We start from the raw sequence: 24,805 nt of genomic DNA, 5'->3' as shown, positions 1-24,805 counted from the left end.
TTGAATGAGATAGGGCACGGCTCCCTAAGTCAAATGACACGCTGTTGGAATTCGTATTCACTGGAAGCAGATTTAAATGTGTTACCTACATTACAATAGAAAGTGGCATTTCATCATTTGGCAATTGATTTTTATAGTCACTGATTTGATCTTTGCCTAAATGGGAACAGATATAAAGCTGCTAATCCTGGTGTTTTTCATATACCATCTCTGAAATCAGATTTGTTTTGAACCCTGATAACATGCAACGGCACATCCAGATTTCATAAATTAACCTTGTTATTGTTTTCTTACAGAGCCACAGCTTAAAGGAATAGTAACAAAACTCTACAGCAGGCAAGGCTACCACTTGCAATTGCAAGCAGATGGAACAATTGATGGGACAAAAGAGGAGGACAATAGTTATAGTAAGTGGCACCCGAATGCATCAGATAACCTTGTGTGTTTGTGAATCATGGGGTATCGTTCTTTCCATCTCAATCGGTTTGAAAATTAATGTTCTGGGATGGCTGACTGAGTGAAACATTAACACTGTGCACATACTTGCCATTGAGTCGGAAGGAAAAGCACTGCAAAAACACATAGAACAAATATACTTGAGGAGGTAAAGGCGATACATCCGAAAAACAATCCAAATGTTATCTCCATGGTAATCTAAAGAAGTTCATCGCTGTCCTTTGGATTTTATTAGATTTTTTTTCAACATAGAAAATTTGCTCGCCTACGCAGCATGCCTGAAATAGACTAACGTTATCTCCAGTCTTAAGCAGGGGTCTCACTCGAACAGAGCTGAGTTGTTTCACATAATGAGAATTCATCATCATTTTAAAGTTCACATTCCTTGTCTCCCCATCCCCAGTGCTGATAATTCTGAGCCTAATTATGATTTAAGTAATGAAACAATTTTCCTTGGGCTTTTCTGTGAAACCGTTTTGAGGAGTTTTTTTAAGCCAGGAGATGAATGGAAAAGAGCAAACGAGGACTAAAAATGGTGATATTGATACAAGTACCCCCCAAAATTTCACATAATTGTTTTGTTTAGTTTAAACAAATTTTTTGTCTTGAAAAAAGTTGGAATGAACCAAGAGGGTATTTCAGCGATAGCTAATGTGTATAATTGTGTTGAGACCGTAAACTGGAAACCAAAATCCAGTCTTCCTTTTCCACAAAGCTAATCTCTTTTCAATTTATTTCATTTTCATTAAGCTCTCAAATGTCAAAGGAGGGAGGTTGGATAAGAACACAAATCCTGTAGTTTTTATGACATTTGATTAATCATGTCACGTTTCACCCAGATCCATGTAGGTTTCTACTCTTCTCTCTCTTTAACATTCATTGCTTTGCAGTGTTATTTTTCACTGACTTGACAGAACCAATGAGGTTGCTGTGGATCTGTCATGTGCAGTCGTTACAGATGCTGAGAGCAATACACGCTGCAGGCCAAGGCCAACTTAGGCCTAAGGTTGTGAGCTGCTTTCAAATCTGAGTCCCATGCAGTAGAGTTGGTGACACCCCTTTAGGATGCAGCCAATTATCCCAGCTCTCTCAAGCGAGATTGGGAGTCCTCGAAATCTAGTTTAAACCTTCAACAAACACCTCATGGTAGATGTGTAGTCATGTTACTTCATGCACTACTGGAAGGCACTGCGATAGGATGGTGATCAGCACGATATAAGAACCTATGTAGAGTAGAATAAAAGCTGGTCATCATGTATCATAAAATGCTGCTGTCCTTTAAAACAATTGTTGGTGTTTTGACATTACAGGTTAAAAGAAATAATATAGATTTGTTCAGAATGTTGGCAGAACTCTGCACTTGGTCTGGTTTTAAAGAAATGAGTTAAGAAGCTAACAAGCAAATGTAATAATTTCAGTTGTGTTATAAACTTTTAGCGTACCATACCGAGTCCCCGGAATCGCAGATTATTTCTCTTGGGACAGTTCCACTCAAATACTTTATTTTGACTTGTTTTAATGGAGTTCTGACATTCTAGGCGAGAGAGCCAGGAGGGGACTTGTTACAGTCACACAGATGTGTCCGTTTCCAACGTATTTTTGTTTGCATTATGCATTTAAATTTACCACATCGAGAGAGATTACCAGGCTACCTGTAAATCATATAAGCGTCTTAGAGCTGAAAATCAGCCTTCATAAATAATGGCTGTTCTACGCAAAGGAGGATGTGATAGATGTATCCTACACATGGATCCAACTGGCCTGCACTTTCCCAACCTGGAAGATATTTATCATGGAAAAGCATTTTACTTTTACCTACTGGAAGTGAATGTAGAGAACCGTAGAAAACCTATGGCATGTAATAATAATACCAACTAGCTCCTTTCCTCAGTAGATCGCAAAGTACTTTACAGTCTCCCCGTTTTACAGACAGGGAAACTGAGTCGTAGAGTGGTGACATGACTTGTATGACGTCAGCCAGAAACCCAGTAGCGGAGCCAGGAATAGAGCCCTGCTCTCCTGGTCCAGTGCTCTGCCCTCTAGGCCACACTGCCTATTTACCTTGGTCCTGAACCTGCTCTAATGACAAAGTTCCTGTTAGCATCAGCAGGGCAGGATTAAACCCTTATACACTACTGGCCTGATCCTGCACATGTCATTCACATGAGTAAGGCTTTGGAGAATCCGACGCTACAGAATTACTCTTCCCTTTCTTTGCCAAGGACAAACCTTCCTTGGCTGTGATTGGCACATCCCTGCTGCGCAAGCCCCTGAGCTCAAAGTCCACGCAGCAGTGGCTGGGCTCCAGCCTGTTGCTCTGACCACAGTAAAATTCTTTCCCCGTTATTGTAGTTCCTGCTCGTAGATCTGCTGAGTCTCACCCATTTGCAGGAAGTCTCCTTCATTCTGATTCATTGTAAGGCTCTTTTGATTACTCTTCCTCGTCTGAAGGAGTCTTTGGCCATGCCTTGCAGTGAGACATTTAAAATCTCACTTGTAATAATTAAAAAAAAAAATTCTTCCGCATTCAAATCATTCCACCTTGGGACAGCCCTTCATTTTTTGCCGACAGCTGTTACAAGTCTGTAGCCAGGAGTCCATGCGCTGTGGCACAACGGAACAACATTCTGCAGCAAGCGCCCCTCCGGTCAGTGGCAATGATCATTTAGTCTTATCTCCATGAATACCTTTCATTCCCAGGGCCCCCTCCCCCCGCCAGCACCCGGACACGAACACAGCTGTTGCTCAGAGTTGAAAATACTCATTCATGTAAAATTAACCCATGATGAATTTAGAAGATGGGTTTTGTCCTATACTTTCCAGATGACTCTGCTCCATTTGTTGGGTCTTGCCTCCCATAAAGTCATCCAGGCAGCCCAGCTCAAAATCTCCTTCCCCCATTTCTGCTGGGGAAGTGGAGAACATGGATCCAGCTACAGCAACTTATCTCGCAAGCCCCCTGGGCCTTGACTGCTGCAGCCTCGATGGCCACTCTACATTTCTGGCTCCGCCACTCCCTGGCTGCGAGCTGGATTCCAACTCCAGGTACCCAACCCTCTGCTGCCTGACTTCATAGATTGCTAGATGAAGTATGCACTGAGGTCCAGTTTGACTCCTTGTGTGGAAAGCTGGGCAGCTGCAGGTAGGTCACAGTAGGGAGAAAGCCCAAAAAGAAAATGCCAGGTGCTCAGATGCAAAGAAGGGTGAATTCTACACCCACAGAACCTCAGCGTACCCAGAGCCCCAAGTGAGATGAATGGGGCAGTTTGCACCTCTCAGGGCTAATCTTTCAGGCTCTCTGCAGGCTCAGAGGATGATATTCCATCAATTTTCACTTGGTTCACATTTCCACCACCATATCCACAGCCATAAGGGCTAGAAGCATATATAATTTTAAAAGAAATCTGAGATGTCAGAGCACAATCCTATGGCAAATGATGGATTGCAGAGTACACAGGGCCTTGTCTGTAGCCAGTGAGAGTCTTTACAGTTTGGGGAAGAATTTCTGGAGACAGGAGTTTTCCCGGCTTTAATTTTGCCTCATGAAATCGGGGGTTGTTTGGATGTAAATCAAGGCAGAATTTGTTCCCTACTCTAGGCATGGGGAGAGATTTGACGGCTTGTCAGATAGATACAAAGGAAACATCTTCTTCGGAAAGAGGACATGTCTGTGTGTTTCAGCCTGGGCTGGGCTATAATCATCAATAACGTACACAGTAAGGCATACGTCTGCAGCCTAGTGCCTTCTTAGTGTTACAGCTATTGTTTAGTGTCAGTTTATATTGAACAGCGGCCACAGCAAATATCCTGTCTCCTTTAGGCATTACCTAGTTTTTTCATTATACTAGGTATTATGTCCTCTCCTCACGCCATGTAAACTCACATGGAAATTCTAGTAGTGACATTTGGCATTATCTTGTCCTAACACAAAGTGACAATAATAGAGCGTAATGGAAAAGAATTAATCCTGGGTTGGTTTTTAGAGGCTTTTTCCATAATGCTTGTCCGGCTAAGGCAGTACTGTAGTTTGTTACTGTGTGTGAATAACGTCTCAGGCACAGTATCTGTGGCATCATTAGTGTACATTTGAATAACAGAGTGTTTCCATGATTCTATCCATTGGTGTTAAATATACAAGAGACTCTTACATGTCTTTCCATGCATTCATGCTGATTACTCACAGTGCTATGTAAACGAGACATACCATCTCAAGGGCTTCATGTGAAGGGAAGGCCAATTTCAGGAGTAAATTTTGTATAACATGGGAGTCAGGATAACTCTGTAGCATGTGCTGACGTACTAGCTCACACAGCAGACCCCAAGGAGGTGTGGCCGGCAGCCTCATGGGAGCCTATGTGTGTGCTGCCAGTGCATGCCAGTTTCTGGGGGGGCATGTATGCTTTGTGACTCAGGGAAACAGCAGAGTGTAGGCTTCCTCTGGCAAAATACACACCACATGGCACTCGGCCCATTCTCCCTTTGCCATGCGCAGCAGGATGACTTACTCTGAAAGCCATCCCTCGCCTTTTAAATCTGTGAACTAGCTCATCCTAGGCAGGTTTGTCCTGCACCAGAAGAAATGTCCTTAGCAGATCCATTGACACTCCAGCATTTACCATGGAGTCCGTATACACAGCTTCCCGGTGAAAATCCTGACTCAGACTGCAGGCTGACGGCACTAGAAAGAAGAGCGTCAGTGGAAGAGCGAGTTTCAAAATGTGGTTTGTTCCATTTTTATTGGCAGAGCAGAGGTGAGGGGCAATACTGGGGAAGGAGAACCACTGGCTCTTCAGCCCTTTTCTTTGAGTTTCAGCCATGACCATCTAAACTTCCTGAGTCTCAGCAGCACCAGCTGACCACTGTACGCTTGTGCGGCCATGCTCTGCCAGCAAAACTTCTAACAATGCTGCGGTTTGCACCCTCATAAGACGTTCTCAAAGTGCTTTAGGGACGTGAAAGCCTAAACCAGCGATACTCAGACTGACGCTCCAAAGCCACAAGTGGCTCGTTAATGGGTCTCCTGCAGCTGTTTGCAGCACATGATATTAAAACACGGTGTGATTTATTTATTAACCAATCTAAGCTATTAACCAATCAGGAGGCTTTTCCTGTATTATCAACCAATTGTAGTTGATAAAATGCAAATACTTGGTCAGTCATTTTGCGGTGAGAATTATATATATAAACTAAGTACTGCCTGTCATACTGTTTCAGTATGAATATATAGTACTCTGGTAAATGGAGCAATGAATTCACACCATTCTGGTTGTTGTGGGTAAAGTTGATTGCTAATTTGGCTCCAGGACCACTGACGTCTGAGTATCACTGGCCTAAACTATGCTGCCTCTACTTGAATAAGAATTGGGTGTCTCTAATGTGGTGAGGTCTTCTGAAAATCTGGCTGCAAGTCAGGAATCCTCACATCTCTCTTGTAAAGTGACTATTAGAGCTGGGCACTAAATTATTTCTATCTTTTTTTCCCCTGCAAACAAATGTTTAAAATGTCAGTGAAAAATTTTGCTACTTTGTAGAAGCCTAAAACTAAAAACTATGTGTTTACTGAAATCTAAAAGTCTTCAGTTCCTTAAAAAGTGTGTGGGGGGGGGAAATTCTGAAAATCCAAATACTTTTGTTGAAAAATAATTTGGTCATTAAAAATTGTGTTTTTGACAGAAATCCCATTTTCCTATGAAAAATGTTTTCATCCTAAAAAGTTCCACTCGCACTAGTATTTATGCACAATGTACAGATCAGGAAAGCGGGGCGTGGAACTCTTAATGTTTCAAGGTCAAACAGAGAGTGTGTGACAAAGGGAGGAAGAGAACCCAAAAGTCTTGGGGCCAGATTCTCTCTGGTATAAATGGGAGACATTCCTTTAAAATCAATGGTGCTCTGCCTATTTACACCAGTAAAGAATTTGGCCTGTGATCTCCAGTCCCTTTTTTAAACCCTAGACGCTCCCTCCTTTAAGAAGGACATTTTAAAATTTGCTGTTTTCCATAAGTCTTATTGATACATTCCCAGAATTGAGGGTCTGTATTAAACACTGGTAGGCTGCAAATGACATTTGGGGATTGTCAGGCTGAAAGGGAATTTAAAACTGTTCTTTTTTTTTTTGCTTCTACCTTTGTAAATAAACCAATAATTTATTTAAAATTGGTGGTTTGGTTTTAAATTACCCTCAGACAATGACCATAAATACCAAAATTCAGATTCCTTCCAGCAGATTGGAGCAGATTGGAGTTTTACAGCCATGTAAAGAAACATTGTAAATAAAATTCAATATGGCATTATGTCGTTCTAACCCTGCGTTAATGCCACAGTCTAAAGGAGACTCTATGGATTATGGTATCAGCTCCTGTCGTTTTTCATAACCCGTCTTTACCCCATTTCTTTTTAATCCTACAGCAGGAATTGCCGATACAAAATACTTGGTTCAAACAGTGGTAAAATTCCTCTGCCAAACAACAGTAGCAAAAAATTGAGCCAAGGCTGAGCTCTGCTTATTTCTTTAATTTGCCAGTCTACATACCAACTTCAGCATTATTAAAATATAGGCCTCTCTGGCTGTAAATCTTGAAAATATTATTGATTATTCTGAGGAGAAATGTTAGCAGAGAATTAAAAGCAGTTTAATTTTGAAAGTACGATGTTTGGGCCCAATCCTGAAGACACTTATTACCAAGTGCAGCATTACCGTTGTGAGGAGAGCGACTGAGGGCAATATGCAGATCAGTTACTGAAGCGAATGGAATGACTACTATAATGGGAAGCTGTGTGGCCTAGTGGTTAGAGCACAGTCTTGCCACTCAGAAGATCTTTGGTTCTATTCATTGGCTCTGTCTCTGGACCTTCTGGGTGACCTTGAGCAGGTCATATCACCGCTCAGTGCCTCAGTTTCTCCATCTGCAAAATGGGGATAACAATACTGATTACCTTTGTAATGTGCTTTGAGAGCTGCTGATGGCAAGCACTAGATAAGAGCTAAGTATTAGAATTAAGTGTTTGCAGGACCAGAGCCACTGTGAATAGTTGTAATGGTTATACGTTACTCATCTATCTCATATAATTATTTGAAAAGATTAACTTTGCTATTTGTATCCTTTTCTCTCCTAGCTTTGTTTAACCTCATACCCGTGGGCTTACGAGTGGTGGCTATTCAAGGGGTTCAAACAAAATTGTATTTGGCAATGAACAGTGAAGGATACCTATACACATCAGTAAGTAACCACTTTCATTTTTTTCTGATTTAAAGTTCAGTGACCCTGATTCTAATTCATATCGATGGGAACATTCGCGTGATTTGAAATGTAATACACAGGTGATGTCTTGGATTTTGAGCATTACACTTTTCTGCAATGAATGCAAAGCAGTTTCTGGAATAAAATCTCTGTGTCTTTTATAAGAAAAAAGTGATCACCCGAACCTCACTCCCCACTTTGTAAGAAAATACAGCTGTGGAGATCACTTTAAACTATTGCTTTGTGCTATGTGTGAGTAAACCAAACATTTCCTTTATGTTTGCTGTGAGATGTCACTTTACCCCTTGTCTCATGTATGGTGAGAGTCTGAACAAGTCCGTTAAGGGTGGACATCACGACTAGAGACAGGCCTGAAACATGTCGGTGGTCCTAATGGCTCATGCCATTGTAAAATTAGCTCATGGTATTATTGTATTCTCCCATTAGTTGTTATACCAAAGACCCCATCGGTTAGATTATTGGAAGCAATATTTGCTTATATTTGAATCCCAACTGGGCCACCCCTTCTTGCTGGTAGTATTATTATGCCATGAACGCACATTTTAAAATACAAAGTCATAGATGTCTAACAGCCATTTAACACTGCTGTATTTTTCCACTGAGAATTTCCGCACTCGTTCTTAACGTGTCTGCTTTCATTTCTGATTTTTATTTTAAATGTTTGGAACTTTCTTTTCTTGAAAGAAAAGACAAGGGTTTAATCATGTCCCCATCCATATAGTCCTAGAGCGGACGGGAGGAAGTCAGGGGCCTCCTTGCTTGACCTGGAAAAAGGGTGCCCAGAATTACAGTTCCTGCATATTATTTTCAGTGGTTTTCTGCTCCCGTGTTGTTTGCACTGTTCCCTTCAGCAAGGGACAGACCGACTGACTACATGGGAAGCTGTGAAAATGACTCTCTCCTTTGGGCTAGGTTCTCAGGACACAGCTCAACTGAGTTCAAAAGAGCTGCACTGATTTATACCTGCCCCAAAGCACTGTTGAATTCCCAAAGCAAACACATTCGGGGGGAAATAGAAGTTCATGTTTTCTGTTCCCTAATTTCTTCTCATTATAGTTACCTGTAACTATATAGCTACACTGTGTTTAGAGGGAAATGACATTAGCATTGATGGTGTCATTTAATATTGAAAGAGAAGATGGTGGCCTAGGTCATGATCATCTCTTTCTAGCTCTACTGGGACTGAAACAACCTCAGACAGGCACTCACAACTTGCAGAACTATGCTTGAAACTGTATTGCCAAGGTTTGCAGACTGGTTTGGAAAGCAGTAGTCCGTAGACCAAACAAACGGCCTGTTAACTTGCTCTGCCAGTTCATCAGACCTGGCACTGCCCTCTGTGGAGAATTGTTAGTAATAATTGATTTGCCAGGTTTGGCACTGTATAGTACCTTTCAGCTGCAATGTACAAAGCACTTTACAAACACTGGTCCTAATCCAAAGCCCATTAATGGAAGCCAATGGAAAGACCTGCCATTTACTTCTATGGGTGTTGGATCAGGCCAATTAATTTTTACCCCACTGAGAGGTAGGTAAACATCATCAATGTTTTATAAAGAGATAAAGTAAGACTCAGCAAGGTAAAGTGCTTTTCCCAGGGTCACACAGAGGCACTCTGACATTTGGGTCTAGAAACCAGGAGTCCTGAGTCTCCGAGGCCAATACCTTGCGCTAACCACTATCAAAACTGACTCAAACTTTGGTTTCTTTTCAGCTGTTGGCTGAAATTCTCTTCATGTTGTATTTCAATTCTGTGTGGTCTGTTCTGTACTGATGAGTTCTGTGGCAATCAAGCTGACTTGGTTTTTTCTGACTATTTTGCATTTCAAGAAAATACTTTTCTACCATTAACCAGTTATTGTCAGGGTTAATGCGAAGTTTATTTCTTGTTCCAGTTTGATGGTTTGTTTAGCTCCATCTGTGGTCTGTTGTGTAGCAATTACTGGGTCTAGCTTTCAGTCTGATGAGGTTTTAGGACTATGATCTTTAACTGAGACAAGAGAATTGTTTCCTTCTGAGCCACTGATTTGAAATCATGACTGAGGTAGATTTGCACCATGAGGGAATCTACCTTGTGTGATAAGTCTGTAGATAGCAGATATCCATGGTTGAGTGTCAGACTTTTCAAGATCGTTTGTCACGTCTGTAAGTTACAGCAAAAAAGACGCCTCTAATGTAATTATAAAAGCTCCTCAGGGACAAGAGATTGACTCAGCTAAAAAGAATGATAGTTGGTTAAAATATATACATAAGTGTGCGCACATGCTGTAGGCAGGCTAGTGAGACTGAAAATGATAAATACAAAAGGAAACCTTCACAGTATTTTACATGGTGCATTTCTGATATCACCCTTCATCCTATCCTTATTCCACCACATCTATTAATTCACACTGGAGAGAATTTTTTTTGCCGTATGACAGAAAAGTGCTGGGTTTCAAATCCCTGTTCTCTCTCTGGTTTCCCATTGAAGCCAATGGCAGTGGTGTGAGTGCATCTCCAAGGATGATCATACCCTTAAGATTTTATTTTGAGAGATCTTATCAAAAGGTATTTGAAGCTGTAATGGCCCCTTTCCAAGCTGATACTCATGTGCCAGTGGAAGATAAAAGCAGTGGGCTTGATTCACCTTGTGTTACACCAATTTTCTGCTGGTATAATTTGATTTCAGTGGCCTTACACCAGTGTGATCCTGGTCTAACAGCCTGATGAATCAAGCCCAGCTATTTTTGTGCAGTAGCAGTTTTTGATTTTTATTTATTTATTTTTTTACTGTGACTGACCACAGCATGTGCCAAACTCCAGTTCTTTGAGCCTCTTTGCCCTGTGGATTCCTTGCATGCTTTTGTCTTCTTGAATGAAAGCGTAAAAAATACTTTCAGGTATGCATTTGTCAGAAGTTGAGTCGTGGGGTGTTCCTCTGCCCTCTGAAAGTGACTGGGGCTGAGCTGAGATGGCTCCCAGCAGCACAAAGCAGCAGCTGATCGAGGTTCATAAAAGGAGAGGCATGTGTTTGCTCAGCTCAAAGAGTGCGACGTAGTGCAGGAACGCTGAAAACATTATTCCCTCCCCACCACCAAAGCACTCCAAATTCAAAATGATAATCCAGCAGTCAAGGATTTCCACTGAGCCATGACACCAGTGTTTTAAAAGCCATTTCAGGGAGGACAGTAAAATGCAGGTTTCCTTCTCATTCCAAGTAGCAGAATCGTCAGCCAAAATCCAAGCCTGGGGTTTTTCATGTTCCCGTGATTTGTGGGAGAGTGGTGCGTTGTTGACAATATAGAGAAACCTGCAGTCTGCCTCTCCATCGTTGTAAGATAAGTTGTAGTATGTTATGAGCTTGGAGCTTGTGAATTTAAATATCAAGTGACTATTGTTTGCTAGAGTCTTTATTTCACATTCTATAAAGTATGTTGCAGTTTTGTGGACAACCGTGTCTTTTCCTCATAACGGCTGTGTGAACACATTCATTTCCATATGCAACCCAAGTAAGTGGTTCTTGCTCGTCGGGGCCCATGTTTTCAGTGCCAGCCATGGGTTTGGTGCAGGGCTCCGCCAGAATTCCTGATGGAGGCTCAAGCTGCTCCACAGTGTGCACGATCCTGCCTTTTAAAAAATTCCAGCCATGCAGAGCTAGGAGGGACCATACCCAGGTGTGGGCAGCTCATTAAGTGTGAGCCTTTCCCATAAAAAGGCTTGAGGCAACCTAGGGCTGTACACGTCATGGGCCCCTTATCACCTCCTATGAGATATTTGGTGCCCTCGACCGTCACTGTGTCTCCTGGGAATGGAAGGCTCAGCACCTTGCAGGATGGTTGTAGGGTGTTGGTAGGTGATGGGCTAATATAGTGTTCTTCATGTTTGTTTTGTTGGGTGTACCAGGATGTACAATTGAGGTAACATCCCTGCTGTAAGGTGTTTGACTTCAGCATTTCCTGACTATTTGATATAACAGCACATCCTTAATGGAGAATTAACATGAGTTTCTTTTAATGCATTTAATAGAAACACTTTGAAATAATTCATAGCGCACCAATTGATTTATAATTTACCTGTACATAGCATCTATCTACCATATCCTACATATTTTACATAGATCATCATACACATAGGTACGGTAACTGCACTGCAAGTAAATATGATCTAATGCATTCATGTTGATTATGGCCAACAGAAATGAAATGTGATTACATTCTTAGAATGATTTTTTTAATTGGTTTTAATATACTGGAGAAAAGAGACATTTGCACATAATGAATTTCTTGCAAAGAACATTTTTCCACCTCAGGGAAATAGTATGAACCTAGAGATATGAGAAACAATCAAAACCTTCATCTCGTTAAATTTGAATGTCAATATAAATCATGTTCCACCAATAATCCTCAAGTACAGAATAGGCTGTGACACAGTAACGCCTCCTAAAAGATAGCTTCTTCGAGACTGCAGCAGTGAAATTTCCTTTTCATAATACCTAATTCTTAGCTAGAGAAATATGCGACTTCCTTACTGCTATTACTGCTGCTATAGATTCACATGGTTTGGCAGCACTGCTCACCTGTCAGCTTCCTAGTGCTAACCACAATTGAGTCTCTTTGGAGTTGATTGTCTGGTGCAGGACTTGCACTTGACTGGATTCTAACCGCAGGGACAGAGCTGCGCCACTGTGCTAATAATAATAATAGGAGATATACCAATCTCCTAGAACTGGAAGGGACCTTGAAAGGTCACTGAGTCCAGTCCCCTGCCTTCACTAGCAGGACCAATTTTTGCCCCAGATGGCCCCCTCAAGGATTGAACTCACAACCCTGGGTTTAGCAGGCCATTGCTCAAACCACTGAGCTATTCCTCCCCCCGCCCCGGTGCAAAGGCCCAGCCCCTTTGTGTCAGTCCAATGGTGAAAGGGAGCCATAATGGAAGTAGAAATGGCCGTTGGGGAATTAGCCTAACATAGGGAGGCTCCTAAGCTGGCACAAAACCAGCCTGGACAGACAAAGTCTTTCCAGCAGCTCAAGATGCTCAGAGCCCCGAGGCTGCTCTAACTTATGCCAGGGGCTGGACCAAGAATGTGGAAGGCACAAAAGTGCTTTACAGTTGCCTTTGTCCCCTCCCCCTTTGTCCCTCCCTCCCCCTGGTTGCTGCACTGCTCAGGAAGAATGGGCCGTCTGGTCCAGAGCCTGCCATATAGTGTGCGGTGCCCCCCTCCATGAGGTAGGATGCCTCCTGGAGTGGGGATACTACCTGGAGTGGAGCAGTCCCCAGCAGCATGCTGAGGGGACGTCCAGACTACCCGCCGTATCAGCGGGTAGCGATCGATTTTTCGGGAATCGATGTATCGCGTCTCATCTAGATGCGATATATCGATCCCCGAACGCGCTCCCGTCGACTCCGGAGCTCCACCGGAGCGAACAGCGGTAGCGGAGTCGACACGGGAGCTGCGGACGTCGATCCCGTGCCGTGAGGACCTGAGGTAAATCGATCTAAGATACTTCGACTTCAGCTACGCTATTCACTTAACTGAAGTTGCGTCTCTTAGATCGATACTCCCCCCAGTGTAGACCAGCCCCGAGAGGTGCTGTGAATGGGTGCCAGGAGGTGAGAGAGGTGGGAGGCTTCTGCTCACCAGCTACTTGCCTCTGGTGGATTCAAGGAGTCTGTAGATGTGGGGAGACCGATGCCCTGCTATTTCCATGGAGAGGAGGGGGAAGGATGGTAGAGTGGAGGTCCTGCCCTTCACTGGAAGAATCATGAGGAATCTCTATAAACTGAAACTCCTGGCGCTTCGCTGCTTTCCTGAGCCAGCTCTCAAATCCAGCAAGGTGCGGGTGAGCACCCTATCTCATACTGCAGCCGCTGGGAGATGCACATCCTGAGAACCTTGGAGGATCAGGCTCTTTGACTAGAAGCCAATGTTACTGGGCATGATGAGAAAGTGGCTGTGTAATAAACTCTTGGCTACAGAGTGGGTCCTGCAGAAGTTAAACACCTTACAACTGCTTCAGTCACAGAATGTGTGAATACCATCCTCTTAAAGTGACATCTGTTCACAGAAATCAAGGGAACGTTCATGAGTTATAGAAAGTAAGATGGCTCAATACTGTGTTACTGGAGCGAAATTTGGAAAAGAATCCACCAGAAAGAGATTGTTGGGTGGTACATTTAAAACAACTTCTTGCAACTTTGAGTCAGTAACTAAATTCTTTAAAGTAAATAAATAAGAGTGAGAGAGAGACATTTGGAGCAGAGTAGAGAAAAAAAATCACTAGAAGGAGAAAGGATCAGACCAAGGGAAAAGATCAGTTTTTCCAGTAAAATTTTTACTAAGACAAACACTTTTTCTTTTGCACTTTCTTTCACTAATCAATGTAGGAGTAATGCAAGAATCCAAATTTTAGAACAGGTCAGTGAGTTTACTCTACCTGTGGCTATAATACTAGCATAACAGCTTTTTTTTCTAGCAGAGCAGATGGCTTACGTAAGTAAAACATATGGGACTTTTAATTTTGTATGCTCTGTGGAGGCTACAGTGCTACACTGCTGCTTTCCTCGAAAGTCCCCTGCCTTCTCATTTCTGCAATTTTATCTAAAGTGGCAGTGAAAGTTGAGTTCTTCTGCCTCATCTCAATTCAGTGGCTAACTAAGCAAACCAGGCTCAATAACTGGTGGAGTACAGGTCTGTTAATCTAAAAACCAGGGAGAAATAGAGTTGCAGGTGAATAGCAATAAACGGGCTGTACTTTAGAAGGCTGGTTCTCCTCTCACTGATTTTGGTGTAACTCCATTGATTAATATCAAAGTGTGAGCCAATTCAGGCCCTCTGACTTCACTCCCAAAGCAAAAAGGGTTGGCACTTCTGACTGTGCAAAACCACTAGAATTGTGGTGTAGTGTCACCAGTCAGTGTGAGCCCAGATACTATGCAAAGTAGTGATGGGTGAACTTCAAAGGTTTTGTGAGTTTGGTTCGAATCAGCTCCCTAAAGTAGTTAAGTTTATCCAAACCATATCTGAGCTGTCTAATGAGTTTTCCAAATTGGGCTAGAAATCTCAAAAAAAAAACCAAAAAACAAAACAAAACAGGCTTCCTTTAAGCCTTCCAGTACTTAGTCTCAAGTGAGGTTGGAAAAGCCTACCATATTTCAGCACTTAGATTTCTTGTCCCAGATGGAGCCAGTAAATACAGAGGCAAATCAAAATTAAAAACACTTTTTCTTAAATGTTCATTCTATTGACTTGCCAGAAAGGTTTTAAAGATTTTAGTTCAAGTTTCGGGCAAAGGTTCACATCAATTCTTATTCATTCAAACCAGTATGCCCAACCTAATGAAGACTTGGATTCATACCCTCCTGTCCTAGGGGGGCATCTGCTGCCATCCGAGCCATATTAACACTAACAGAAGGCACACAAAGCTCAAAGTAAATAAGTGAATGATCTGAAAAAGGACAGAGACAAAGAAATTCCAGTAAGTGAAACAGACACATTTCCAAGAGAAGAGATTTTTCCCTTCAAATGTATAACTCTAGTGGTGTGCCAAACATATCTGAGGATAGTAATTGAACATAACCCTTTCTTGTATATATCCCACCCCATAATATTTGAGTTTTAGGACTGGATCCTGCAAAGCTCACTCATGAAGTAATCCTTACCTAAGGAAGTAGTCCCATTGGCTATTTGCTATAGCAAAAATTATTTATGTGAGGAAGAAGATTTGGACAGAAATCGTCAACAGCCATTAATTTTCAATATAATGTCTCCATGTGTCTTAATAAATTAGAAAATTTACCAAGCATTTGGGAGACCTATGAAGCTCAATGAATAGACAAAAATGAGGTAATATTCTGAAAGGGAGGGAACTGCAAGTCCAAAACCAAAGTGACTGAAATAAATCCACTCTCCTGATGAAGAACGGGGTCTGGCTGCACTCTTGCAAACACATCTGATCTGATTCTCCCAGCCACCATGCATTAATACATCACACATCTCTGTTAAAACAGACGTTTCAAGAGTGATATGTGAGCGACAGAGGAGAAGTAGGTGCTTCATCTTTTGTGTACACATGGAGACTTCCACCTGTTGGCACTAGTACAAGTTATTAGATATCCATGGTCCAATTTCAGACCCTCTTCCATGCTTAGACCCTCTTTAGATTGCCTGAAAAAATGTTATATAACATAAAAATACTATCACAATCAAGCCACTTGTAAGTTCAGAAACTCCCCCTGAGCAGTCATGTCCAAGACCATGGATCAAACGATCTCTGGAACAGCCTCACACCATTGTACGTTTTCAAAACCAAAAATCTAAAAGCAGGGACATTACAAAAGACCAATTTTAAAAGGCCCAATCCTGTTGGGCTACCAAAAGTTCAGTAGGCCACATCCCTATGCCACCCAAAGGCAAAAAACTAAATCATTTGCAAAACTAAAACAATGCAGGCCTGATCCTTATTTACATGAAAGTCCCTCTCAACTGCCGTGGGGACCCACAGTGGATGTAAATTCCAGTTACGTTCATTTAATGCCTCTTTACCTGGCCATAACAATATAAATGAGACTTAATCCCTACTTATATTAGAATAGCCCCTAAGAACCTTAGTCGAGGCTTGCACCCCTTTTGTGCTAAATGTGTGTAAATTTGTAACAAAAAAAGACCCTGCTAGAGAGAGCTCACCATCTAAAGGACAGACAGGACGGAACAGGTGGACAAAACACACAACTGGGTGTTTAGCAATTTAGCAATAAAGCGGAAGGCGCAGCTGAAACCTAAGCTAGAAATAAATTATATAAGTCCCCGATCCTTCAGTTGGATCCACACAGGTGCAGATATCTCTCCACACAGATCTGATTGTTGGATCTGGGCTTAGATTTAAAATTTGGGCCAATCCTGCTCCTACTGAAATAAATGGGACTGTTGCTTCAAAGGGACATGATTGGCATCTTCAGGTTTACAGCCAGAGGTCCAGCCATCACAGACGACCTATATAGTGGATGTGTGTGTGAAACACTCATTAGAGAGACAAGGGGAGTAAGATAATATATTTTACTGGATCAACTTCTGTTGGTGAAAAAGACAGGCTTTCAAGCTACACAGAGCTTTTGTCCAGGTCTGGGAAAGGTACTCAGAGCGGCACAGCTAAATACAAGATGGAACAGATCATTTAGCATAAGGAGTTGCCATATTGTAAGAGCCCATTCAAGGTGAAGTGGGCATTTAATACTGCCACAGCTGTAGGAAAAAGGCAGGTTTGTGACACTCTAAGTACCCTTCCCAGACCTGAAGAAGAGCTCTGTGAGAGCTCGAAAGCTCGTCTCTCTCACCAATGGAAGTTGGGCCTATAAAAGATATTAGCTCACCCACCTTGTCTCTCTGATATCCTGAGATCAATACGGCTACAACAACACTGCAAAGAAAACACTCATTTACTTGCATGTAACGTACTGTTGATGGCAGAAGGCAAAACAATACTGAAAGCAATTGCAGGCTCATCCCATATTAAAACGTTAGGGAAGCAGAGTTAGGCAAACTGCTTACAAAAATAAGAGGCAGACATTTCCGAAGCCACATAACAAAAGCAACATTTACTCGTTCAAATGCAACATTTGTGGAGCTCTAAAGCTTTGTCATGACAACCAAGTATCATGATGAAAATCATGTCTTGTTGTAGTACATTAATGTGTGAACCACATTGCTAGTCCATTTGGGGGACGCTGAGTCTATGGTTTAACTAACTGAAGCAGCCTGTTCCTATGAAAATACACTAAAATGGGTCATATTATTACAGATGAATGTGTGTACATGAATTTGCATTGTATATTTTCTTGCCTATTAACAACTGAAGATATTAAGATCAGCTTTCATCAAATGTAGTTGTATGAAATGGGTTATGCAAACAAGTTTTAAAGAGTTTCATTTCCTCACATGCACACACCTCCCTCCCCCTTAGAATGAAGTTCAAATTCAGTTTATCTGATGTTCATGAAAAGTTTCTGTTGTTTGAGTTTTGTCTTTTGGGACACTGTAAAGAATCAATTGTCCTTTTTTAAAAAGGAGAGTTTACGCAATAGGATCAAACACTGGGTCAGGGAGTGGTGGTCCACAAAAGGATAAGAGACTACTGTTGCTATCAGCTGATGGAGTTGCTTCTTTAGCTTAAGCAGTAGAGGTCTCCACTTTTAGTGACGAAGGCATTGGATTTAGTAGCTTCTAATGGATTGTTGCAATAGTAACAGGGCTTTCTCATTTGTGTTCATCTTAAATTCTGGGATGGCACCATTTTGAATAGTGAATTCCTCTTCATTAAAAATGGCAATCATTCCTGTTAATTGATTATTATTGCCGAGAGATGTGGTGGTTTGACAGAGGGCTAGGAGAAAGAGGTACTGCAGCAAGAATCTCAGTCATTTATTTTGGCTGGACAGCACCCATGTATATGCATGTGTTTGTTTACATTTAAGTCACTTTCTAAGATATAGGTTTGTGTTAGCTGATGTATACTTGGCATACGTCGTTTCATGAATTTGAGTATCCTAGTTTCTCCAAGATCTGCCATCCTTTTTGTTACTGTTATTCATTATTTGTGTATTGTCTCGTGATCAGAATTGAGATTGGGGTCGCGTTGTGCAAGATGCTATGCAAACGTAGTATCAGACAGCATAGTAAAAAGAGCAGTCTCTGCTCTAGATAGTTTACAGTCTAAATAGACAAGCAAGAGAGATGTTGAGGCAAAGGGTGTATTATCATCACCTTTTGTGATGGAACTAAGACAGAGTTGTAGATCATTTATACATCAGTATGCAATTTTCAGTGCCCATAGGTAAGCATTTATAGATGCACATTTATTTGCTTAAATAATTTTGCAATCTCTAGAATTTAATGCACCGGATTCATTTTGAATTATACAGTAGCTAACAATGCTTATGCTTTCCTATGAAGTAGTTCAGTGCAAACAGCACTGTGCAAGATGTTATGTATTTCATGGGAAATTCTTTCTTCGAGAGATTTGTAGTTTTTGACAACTGCTCTTTTGGAGGATTTCTAGTTGCTCAGTTATAGGGAAAGCTCTGGTATTCAAGACTGTGAGTTAAATTAGCAACATGCTGTCTGTGCAATGCAATCCGAGTAGCAAGAATCCTCTGATAAACTCTACCACTTAGCACAGTTTGCTATTCCCTAGCACCTTTCTCTAGAAGGCAATGACTTTTGGTTGTGATGGACAAGCAAAGACTGGATACATACTATGTGTTGCCACTTCCCTTGTGTGTGATGGTGTTAAATTCTACCCACCTTCCATGTTTTAGAAGGCCTAGAATAGAATTTGGTGGGGAAAATTAGGTTAAATGTACAGATTTTAGTGGGATGTAAATCTGAACAGATTTTGGCCTATAAAAGAATAGTCAGGCAACGGGAGAAGGCACCAATGGAGTTTGTAGATAGCTATTTAAGAGTGCACTTAGTACATATCTACCAGGGATGGTTTAGGAATAATTAAATTTAGGAATAATTAAATTAATGCTGCAGGAACTAGACCCTCTTCCAGTCCCTTCTGACCCAAACCATTTTATGATGCTGGTTATTCCTCTGAATGCAATCAGATCCATTCAGCTGATTCCATTTTACTGTAGGAAGATTACCCAGGGTAGAATGCTGAATCTGTTATCTCATTTGTACAGAAATAGGCTAAGATTTTCAAAACTGGGTGCTTAAAATTAGGCTGCTAAATCCTTGTGTAGGTAACTAAAATCAGAGACCTGATTATCAAATATGCTGAGCATGCAGCGGCTTTACTAGGTTCTCAGCACTTCTGAAACTCAGGCCAACTATTTAAATGGTTTTGTGCACTTAAATATGGACTTAGGAGCCTCATTTTATGTATCCAGTTTTGAAAATCTTGGCTTTAAATTATACTTAAGCCTTCTCTGTATTAAATAATTTCAATATATACTAAACTGAGGGACTGGGACCTTGCTCCATTTGCAGCCATGTTGACTACATACTTCCAGAAGCTTTTTTCTTGTGATGGAGATTCTTGCAGCTATAACTCAGAACACCTGAAAGTATTCTATACAAATTGCTAATTTCTAGCACATTAGTTAATTACTTCACAAATTTGCGTTCCCCGTCAAACTGAGAAGCAAGCTAATACTGATATTTCTTTGCTGAGAGTTAGTAGTAGTGTGTCTCATTTAATTATTTTAGAGTGCCTATAAGAAAAGTCCCAGAACACTGAGCAATAATTTTGAAGAGCCGCAGAGCTCAGTGCTAACCTGTCTTATGATCCTACATCATCCCCTGAGCCTGAATGAAGACAGAGATAAAAGAATAGGAAGCAAACACAAACTAATGCTTGATGAAGTGCCGAACAGAAGAACCTTGCAATGTGATATGAAGCTTGGCAAACTCTGGCTCGGGGGGAGTCCATTTCAAAGAGGGGAAAGCAGAGCTTTGGGTCCCAAGAGCAGACATACCCCAGGAGACCTCTGCTGTTACGGTAGGATGTAGGGAAAGAAAGCTCTCTTCTCTAAGTACATTTCTGGACCAGGCAAGACTGTAAAGACTGCCACTAATGCTCTGAACTACACCCAACACTAAAGCCCTGATCTTGCAACTTTCTGCACACGGGCAGACTCCCCCTGAAGTCTACACAAGCGCATGGGTCCACTGCACAGAGTCAGTTGCTGGATCCGGGCCTGAATCTTAGTGCGCTTCCACTAGGGTGACCAGATAGGAAGTGTGAAAAATCGGGACGGGGGTGGGCGGTAATAGAGCCCATATAAAAAAATCCCCAAATATCAGGACTGTCCCTATAAAATCAGAACATCGGGTCACCCTAGCTTCCACAGCATTCACTACGAGGTCCAACACCCTTCAACACTTTTGTCAGTGGTCTGGAGGTAACTATAAAATTACTGCTGAGACAAATTTGTGGCCGACACAGATTGGCACAGGACAGGACAGTCACCCAGAGCAATCTGGATTATTGGTAATCTGGGCCCATTCAAACCAAATGCATTTTAATACAGCCAGATGAAGAATCCAGGCCAGGCCTGCAAAATGAGCGATTGTGTCCTGATGTGCAGAGAGTCTGAACAGGATTTAAAGGTCAGTGGACAAGCAACTCATCAGGAACACCCAGTGCAATACTGTGACAAAACAGGCTAATGTGAGCCTTGGATGTGTTAACAGGGGTAGTGAGTAAGAGCACAGAGGTGATTTTACCTCTGTGTACAGCATTGCTGAGACCACTACGGGAATACAGTGTCCAGTTCTGGTGTTCACAGACCATAAAATATGTTGAAAAATCAGAAAGGGTGCAGAAAAGAGCCATAAAAATTATTTGGGGGCTGGAGAAAAGGCCTTACAGGGAGAGACTTAGAGCTCAGTCTGTTTAGCGTATCAAAATAGAAGATTAAGAGGTAACTTGATTACAGTGTATAAATTCCTTCGTGGGGAGAAAATACCGGGTACTAAAGGGCTCTTTAATCTGGCGGAAAAGGCAGAACAAGAACCAATGCCTGGAAGCTGAAGCCAGACAAATTCAGATTAGAAATTAGACATGAGTTTTTTTAACAGTGATTAACCACTGGAACAAACTACCAAGGAGAGAATTGTGGATTCTCTATCTCTTGATGTCTTCAGATCCAGACTGGATGCCTTTCTGGAAGATGTGCTTTAGCCAAACACAAGTTATTGGGATCAGCACAGGGGCAACTGGGCAAAATGTAATGGCCTGTGATATACATGAGGTCAGACTAGGTGATCTAATGGTCCTTTCTGGCCTTTCACACAATGAATCCATGAATAATTAGCCAATGGAGAGGATGAGCACTGGCTTTCCGTGCTCTGGTCAACCCACCTCACACCTCAACCTTTCTCTACCTGCTCAAGAATCTGGAGGCTTCCCACGGGCTACCTAAACTAGAGCACTCTGCATCCTGGTGGGAGGATTCCTCACTCCTCAGCCCATGGATTGACCACATGGTCCTGCTCGTCTGGAGACTGGAGGATGCCAGCAGAGCAGCACGGAGGAAGCAATGGTTACACCTCTAAAAGCAAGTGCTTCTGCCAAATGTGCCTGATCTCCATCCTAAGGCAGCAGGAAGCCTTATGCCTAGTGAACGGGGAATCCACTGGAGCCGCTCCCCTACATGTACACTCTAAATGCTCTGGTGGCCCTTATTCAGCCCTAAAAATTAGTCACAAAAAGGGGGTTTGACCTAACTTGCTACACGAATGCTATGAAAAATGTTGACATTGGGCGTGTTGAGGCTTGCAAATAATGGTAGCAAAGTTGAGAGGAGCAGGCATGTATCTCTACATTCAAAAAAAGATTCTATTGGGGTTTCCAACTGACTCTATAGCATGTGTAGGCTTGCAGTGAGTCATCTGGTGAACCTTCAGCCACTCAGCTGGTAATGACCCAAAAGTCAAACCCATCCATACTTACAGCCTGTAATTTTATAATCATGAGAATGACAATAAGGGCAGATAAGTAATTTTTTCCTCATTTAATACTAGGCTTTTCTTCGTTAGGTGGTTTTCTTTGTTAGGTTGTGCAGAAGTCTTCTAAACATTTGCTGTTTCTCTTTTGAAACAATTTGGATTTAATGTGGATAATTGTTTGCAGTGTTGCGGTAGTTAGTGTCTTTGCTTTTTCAGATAGTAATTATCCAATCTATATTCTTTTTTTGTTACTCAGCAAAGCGTTGTTGGTAAAGTTAAGTATGGTAATCATTAGACCAAGTACTCTGGTGATAATATGGTACAGTAGGGCCAAATCCTACCATCTTTACTCAGTCCTTAACCAAATGAGACTCCCATTGTCTGAAAAGGAAGCTTTGAGTGAGCAAGGACTGTACATTTTGGCTTCTGCTTGTACTATCCAGGATTGGCACCAAATTCTGTCTTCTCTTACTCATCTGCAACTCCTGTGACTGCAATGGGATTGCAGAAGAATAACCCAGAGGAGAGTTTGACCCTTGGTGTCTTTATGATGATTTTTTTTCCTCGTGCACCAGCCATCACAATCTGTTTGTGATGTGGTGCCTGTTTACAGGAGTGAGATATTTTGAGTTTTGGGCAGAACTGACCCCTAACCAAAACTCCAGATCTGAATAAACCCAGAACTCTGGGAAAACTCAGACCTGGATTCAAACATTGCTCTCACCCCATCCCTGCCGTGGGTCCACCCCAGCCCCCAAATATGGCCACTAAGAACAATCAGACTTTGGGAAAGTTTGGACGCAAACACTGGTTCTATGGCCCATCTCCTGGTTTGTGAAAAGGTGTTTTTACTGCTCAAGTTTTTGTAAGGGGGTTTGTTGCTCACGAGGAGAGGAAATGTGTGGAAGAAGAGGCTGATTGGTGCCTGTTATTTGAGAAATGAGCAAATACATCCTTTCCTCTCCAGCCTTCCTGATTTCTTTTATTGCTTCTTTAACATAGTCTGATGAATGGGTTTACAAAGCAGAAAGCAAATTCGCTTATTTATTTGTAAATTGCCTCATTTCTCTTTAATCTCAGAGACCCTAAAGGCCGGATAAAATCTGACTTGCTTTTAATAACAAGCAAAACGCTCTCTAAAGTAATTATTACTTTGTATACCTACCATTATGATACCATAGGCATTTAGTGTATTAACATTGGTTTTACGTAATATATGTTATATGCTGCGGTATATAATCCTCTAAGTGAGTAATTAAAGATGGGCAAACCCAAACCCTTTTATCAGAGACCCACAAATTGTGGGTAGTCATGTATAGTGGGACCTGGATCAAAACTCCAACTGAGGTTTTGTAAAAACCCAAACCATTTTGTTGTTCCTATGTCTGCCTGAAATAGAGATGAGCCGAAACTGGAACTGTTTGGCCAAACCTCTGTCTCTCTAAACTGTGGGGGGGGGTGGGGGAGGAGGGGTTGGCTATCTCTGTGCTTTAAGTCAGGAACACAAACTGAGACCAGCAAGGAAATTTGAATTGAAGACTTCTCATTCTACTCTACTTTGATATTGGTGTGTATGTGTTAGTTAGAATGAGACAGCCACGCCCAAACGGGAAGGAGGGATTGGTCATTGGAAGATGGGGTGATGTTAAGGGTGCTGGTAATGCTTAGCTCTCAGTGGGGTGTTCTGCTTAAGGAAGCAAGGCCCAGCAAGTCCACAGGTCACATGTTAATATCAACATAGACCATAATGGCTGCTTTGAAGCTGCTGTCAGCCTATCATGTGGGCTCTACATGAGCAGTAAGGACTTTTGTGAGAAACAGAGAAACCTTGGCTGGTGTTCCAGAAAGCAGATTTTGGGTTAATGGGCATACAGTATTTCTGCTTAGAAAACTCAAAGCTCTTTGTGAGTTACCATCAGAAAAATCATTAACTCCAGGCTCCAAAAATTGTCAGCATCACCCAAGGATGTGCTTGCCAAGTTTCAGCCAGCAGTGTGTTTTTGTGGCCAAGCAACAACAACAACAAAAAAAGTGGGGGGGAAGGGTTTGGGAATGGAAATGTGGACAGACAGGCATTCAACAGTCCGTATGGACTAATAATGGAAATATTGAGAGATCCCCTAATTAGAGCATCGCTGTTGGTCACTGCATCAGCGGAGGATGCTGATATTCTAAGAATGGTGTGGAAATGGACAGATAAATTGGAGCCACCAGAAGATAGTTTGAAATGGCACGTTTTGAGAGGTCAGGTATCCACTTCGAGTGAACATTTATTTTGAACACTGTGCTTTCTCTCCTAACAAGTCATGTCAACATGCATCATCATTCACGTCACACTGTCACTTAAGAAGTGTTTGATAAGTGCACACTATTGTGTGTCGTTGTACAAGCACAACATAAAGGGCACAGCGCCGACTGGCTGTGAAATGCAAGAGCAAATACCTGTTTTTCTTTGTGTTTGATATCCGTGAACAATTCTGATGTTCCATATCTGCTGCTAAGTGCATGAAGTCGTGACCCGCTCTGTGATAGCTCTAATGAAAGAGCTGCCTCAGCAGAACCCTGATTCCGAGCCTCAGCTGACCCGCGTGAGTGCAGTGCAGGAGTTAGGGGCAAAGATGGGTCTGCACTGGCGTTTTGGACCCTGGATTTT

The 24,805-nt window shown here is 42.0% G+C and overlaps 1 protein-coding gene across 4 annotated transcripts in view; it reads left to right on the top strand.

Moving 5' to 3' along the window:
* FGF13 (fibroblast growth factor 13) overlaps positions 1-24,805 on the top strand; it is a 352,169-nt gene that overhangs the window by 273,813 nt on the left and 53,551 nt on the right. For all 4 annotated transcript variants that reach the window (XM_045030048.1, XM_045030045.1, XM_045030049.1 and 1 more), the window contains 2 exons: positions 297-407; positions 7,573-7,676. In XM_045030048.1, coding sequence (XP_044885983.1) covers positions 297-407; positions 7,573-7,676 — 215 coding nt within the window. The remainder of the gene's footprint in view (positions 1-296; positions 408-7,572; positions 7,677-24,805) is intronic.

This window comes from Mauremys mutica, chromosome 9, assembly GCF_020497125.1.
Source record: "Mauremys mutica isolate MM-2020 ecotype Southern chromosome 9, ASM2049712v1, whole genome shotgun sequence".
Lineage (NCBI taxonomy): Eukaryota > Metazoa > Chordata > Testudines > Geoemydidae > Mauremys > Mauremys mutica.
Note: the sequence above shows the minus strand (reverse complement) of the source record. Positions and strands in the feature narration are given on the sequence as shown.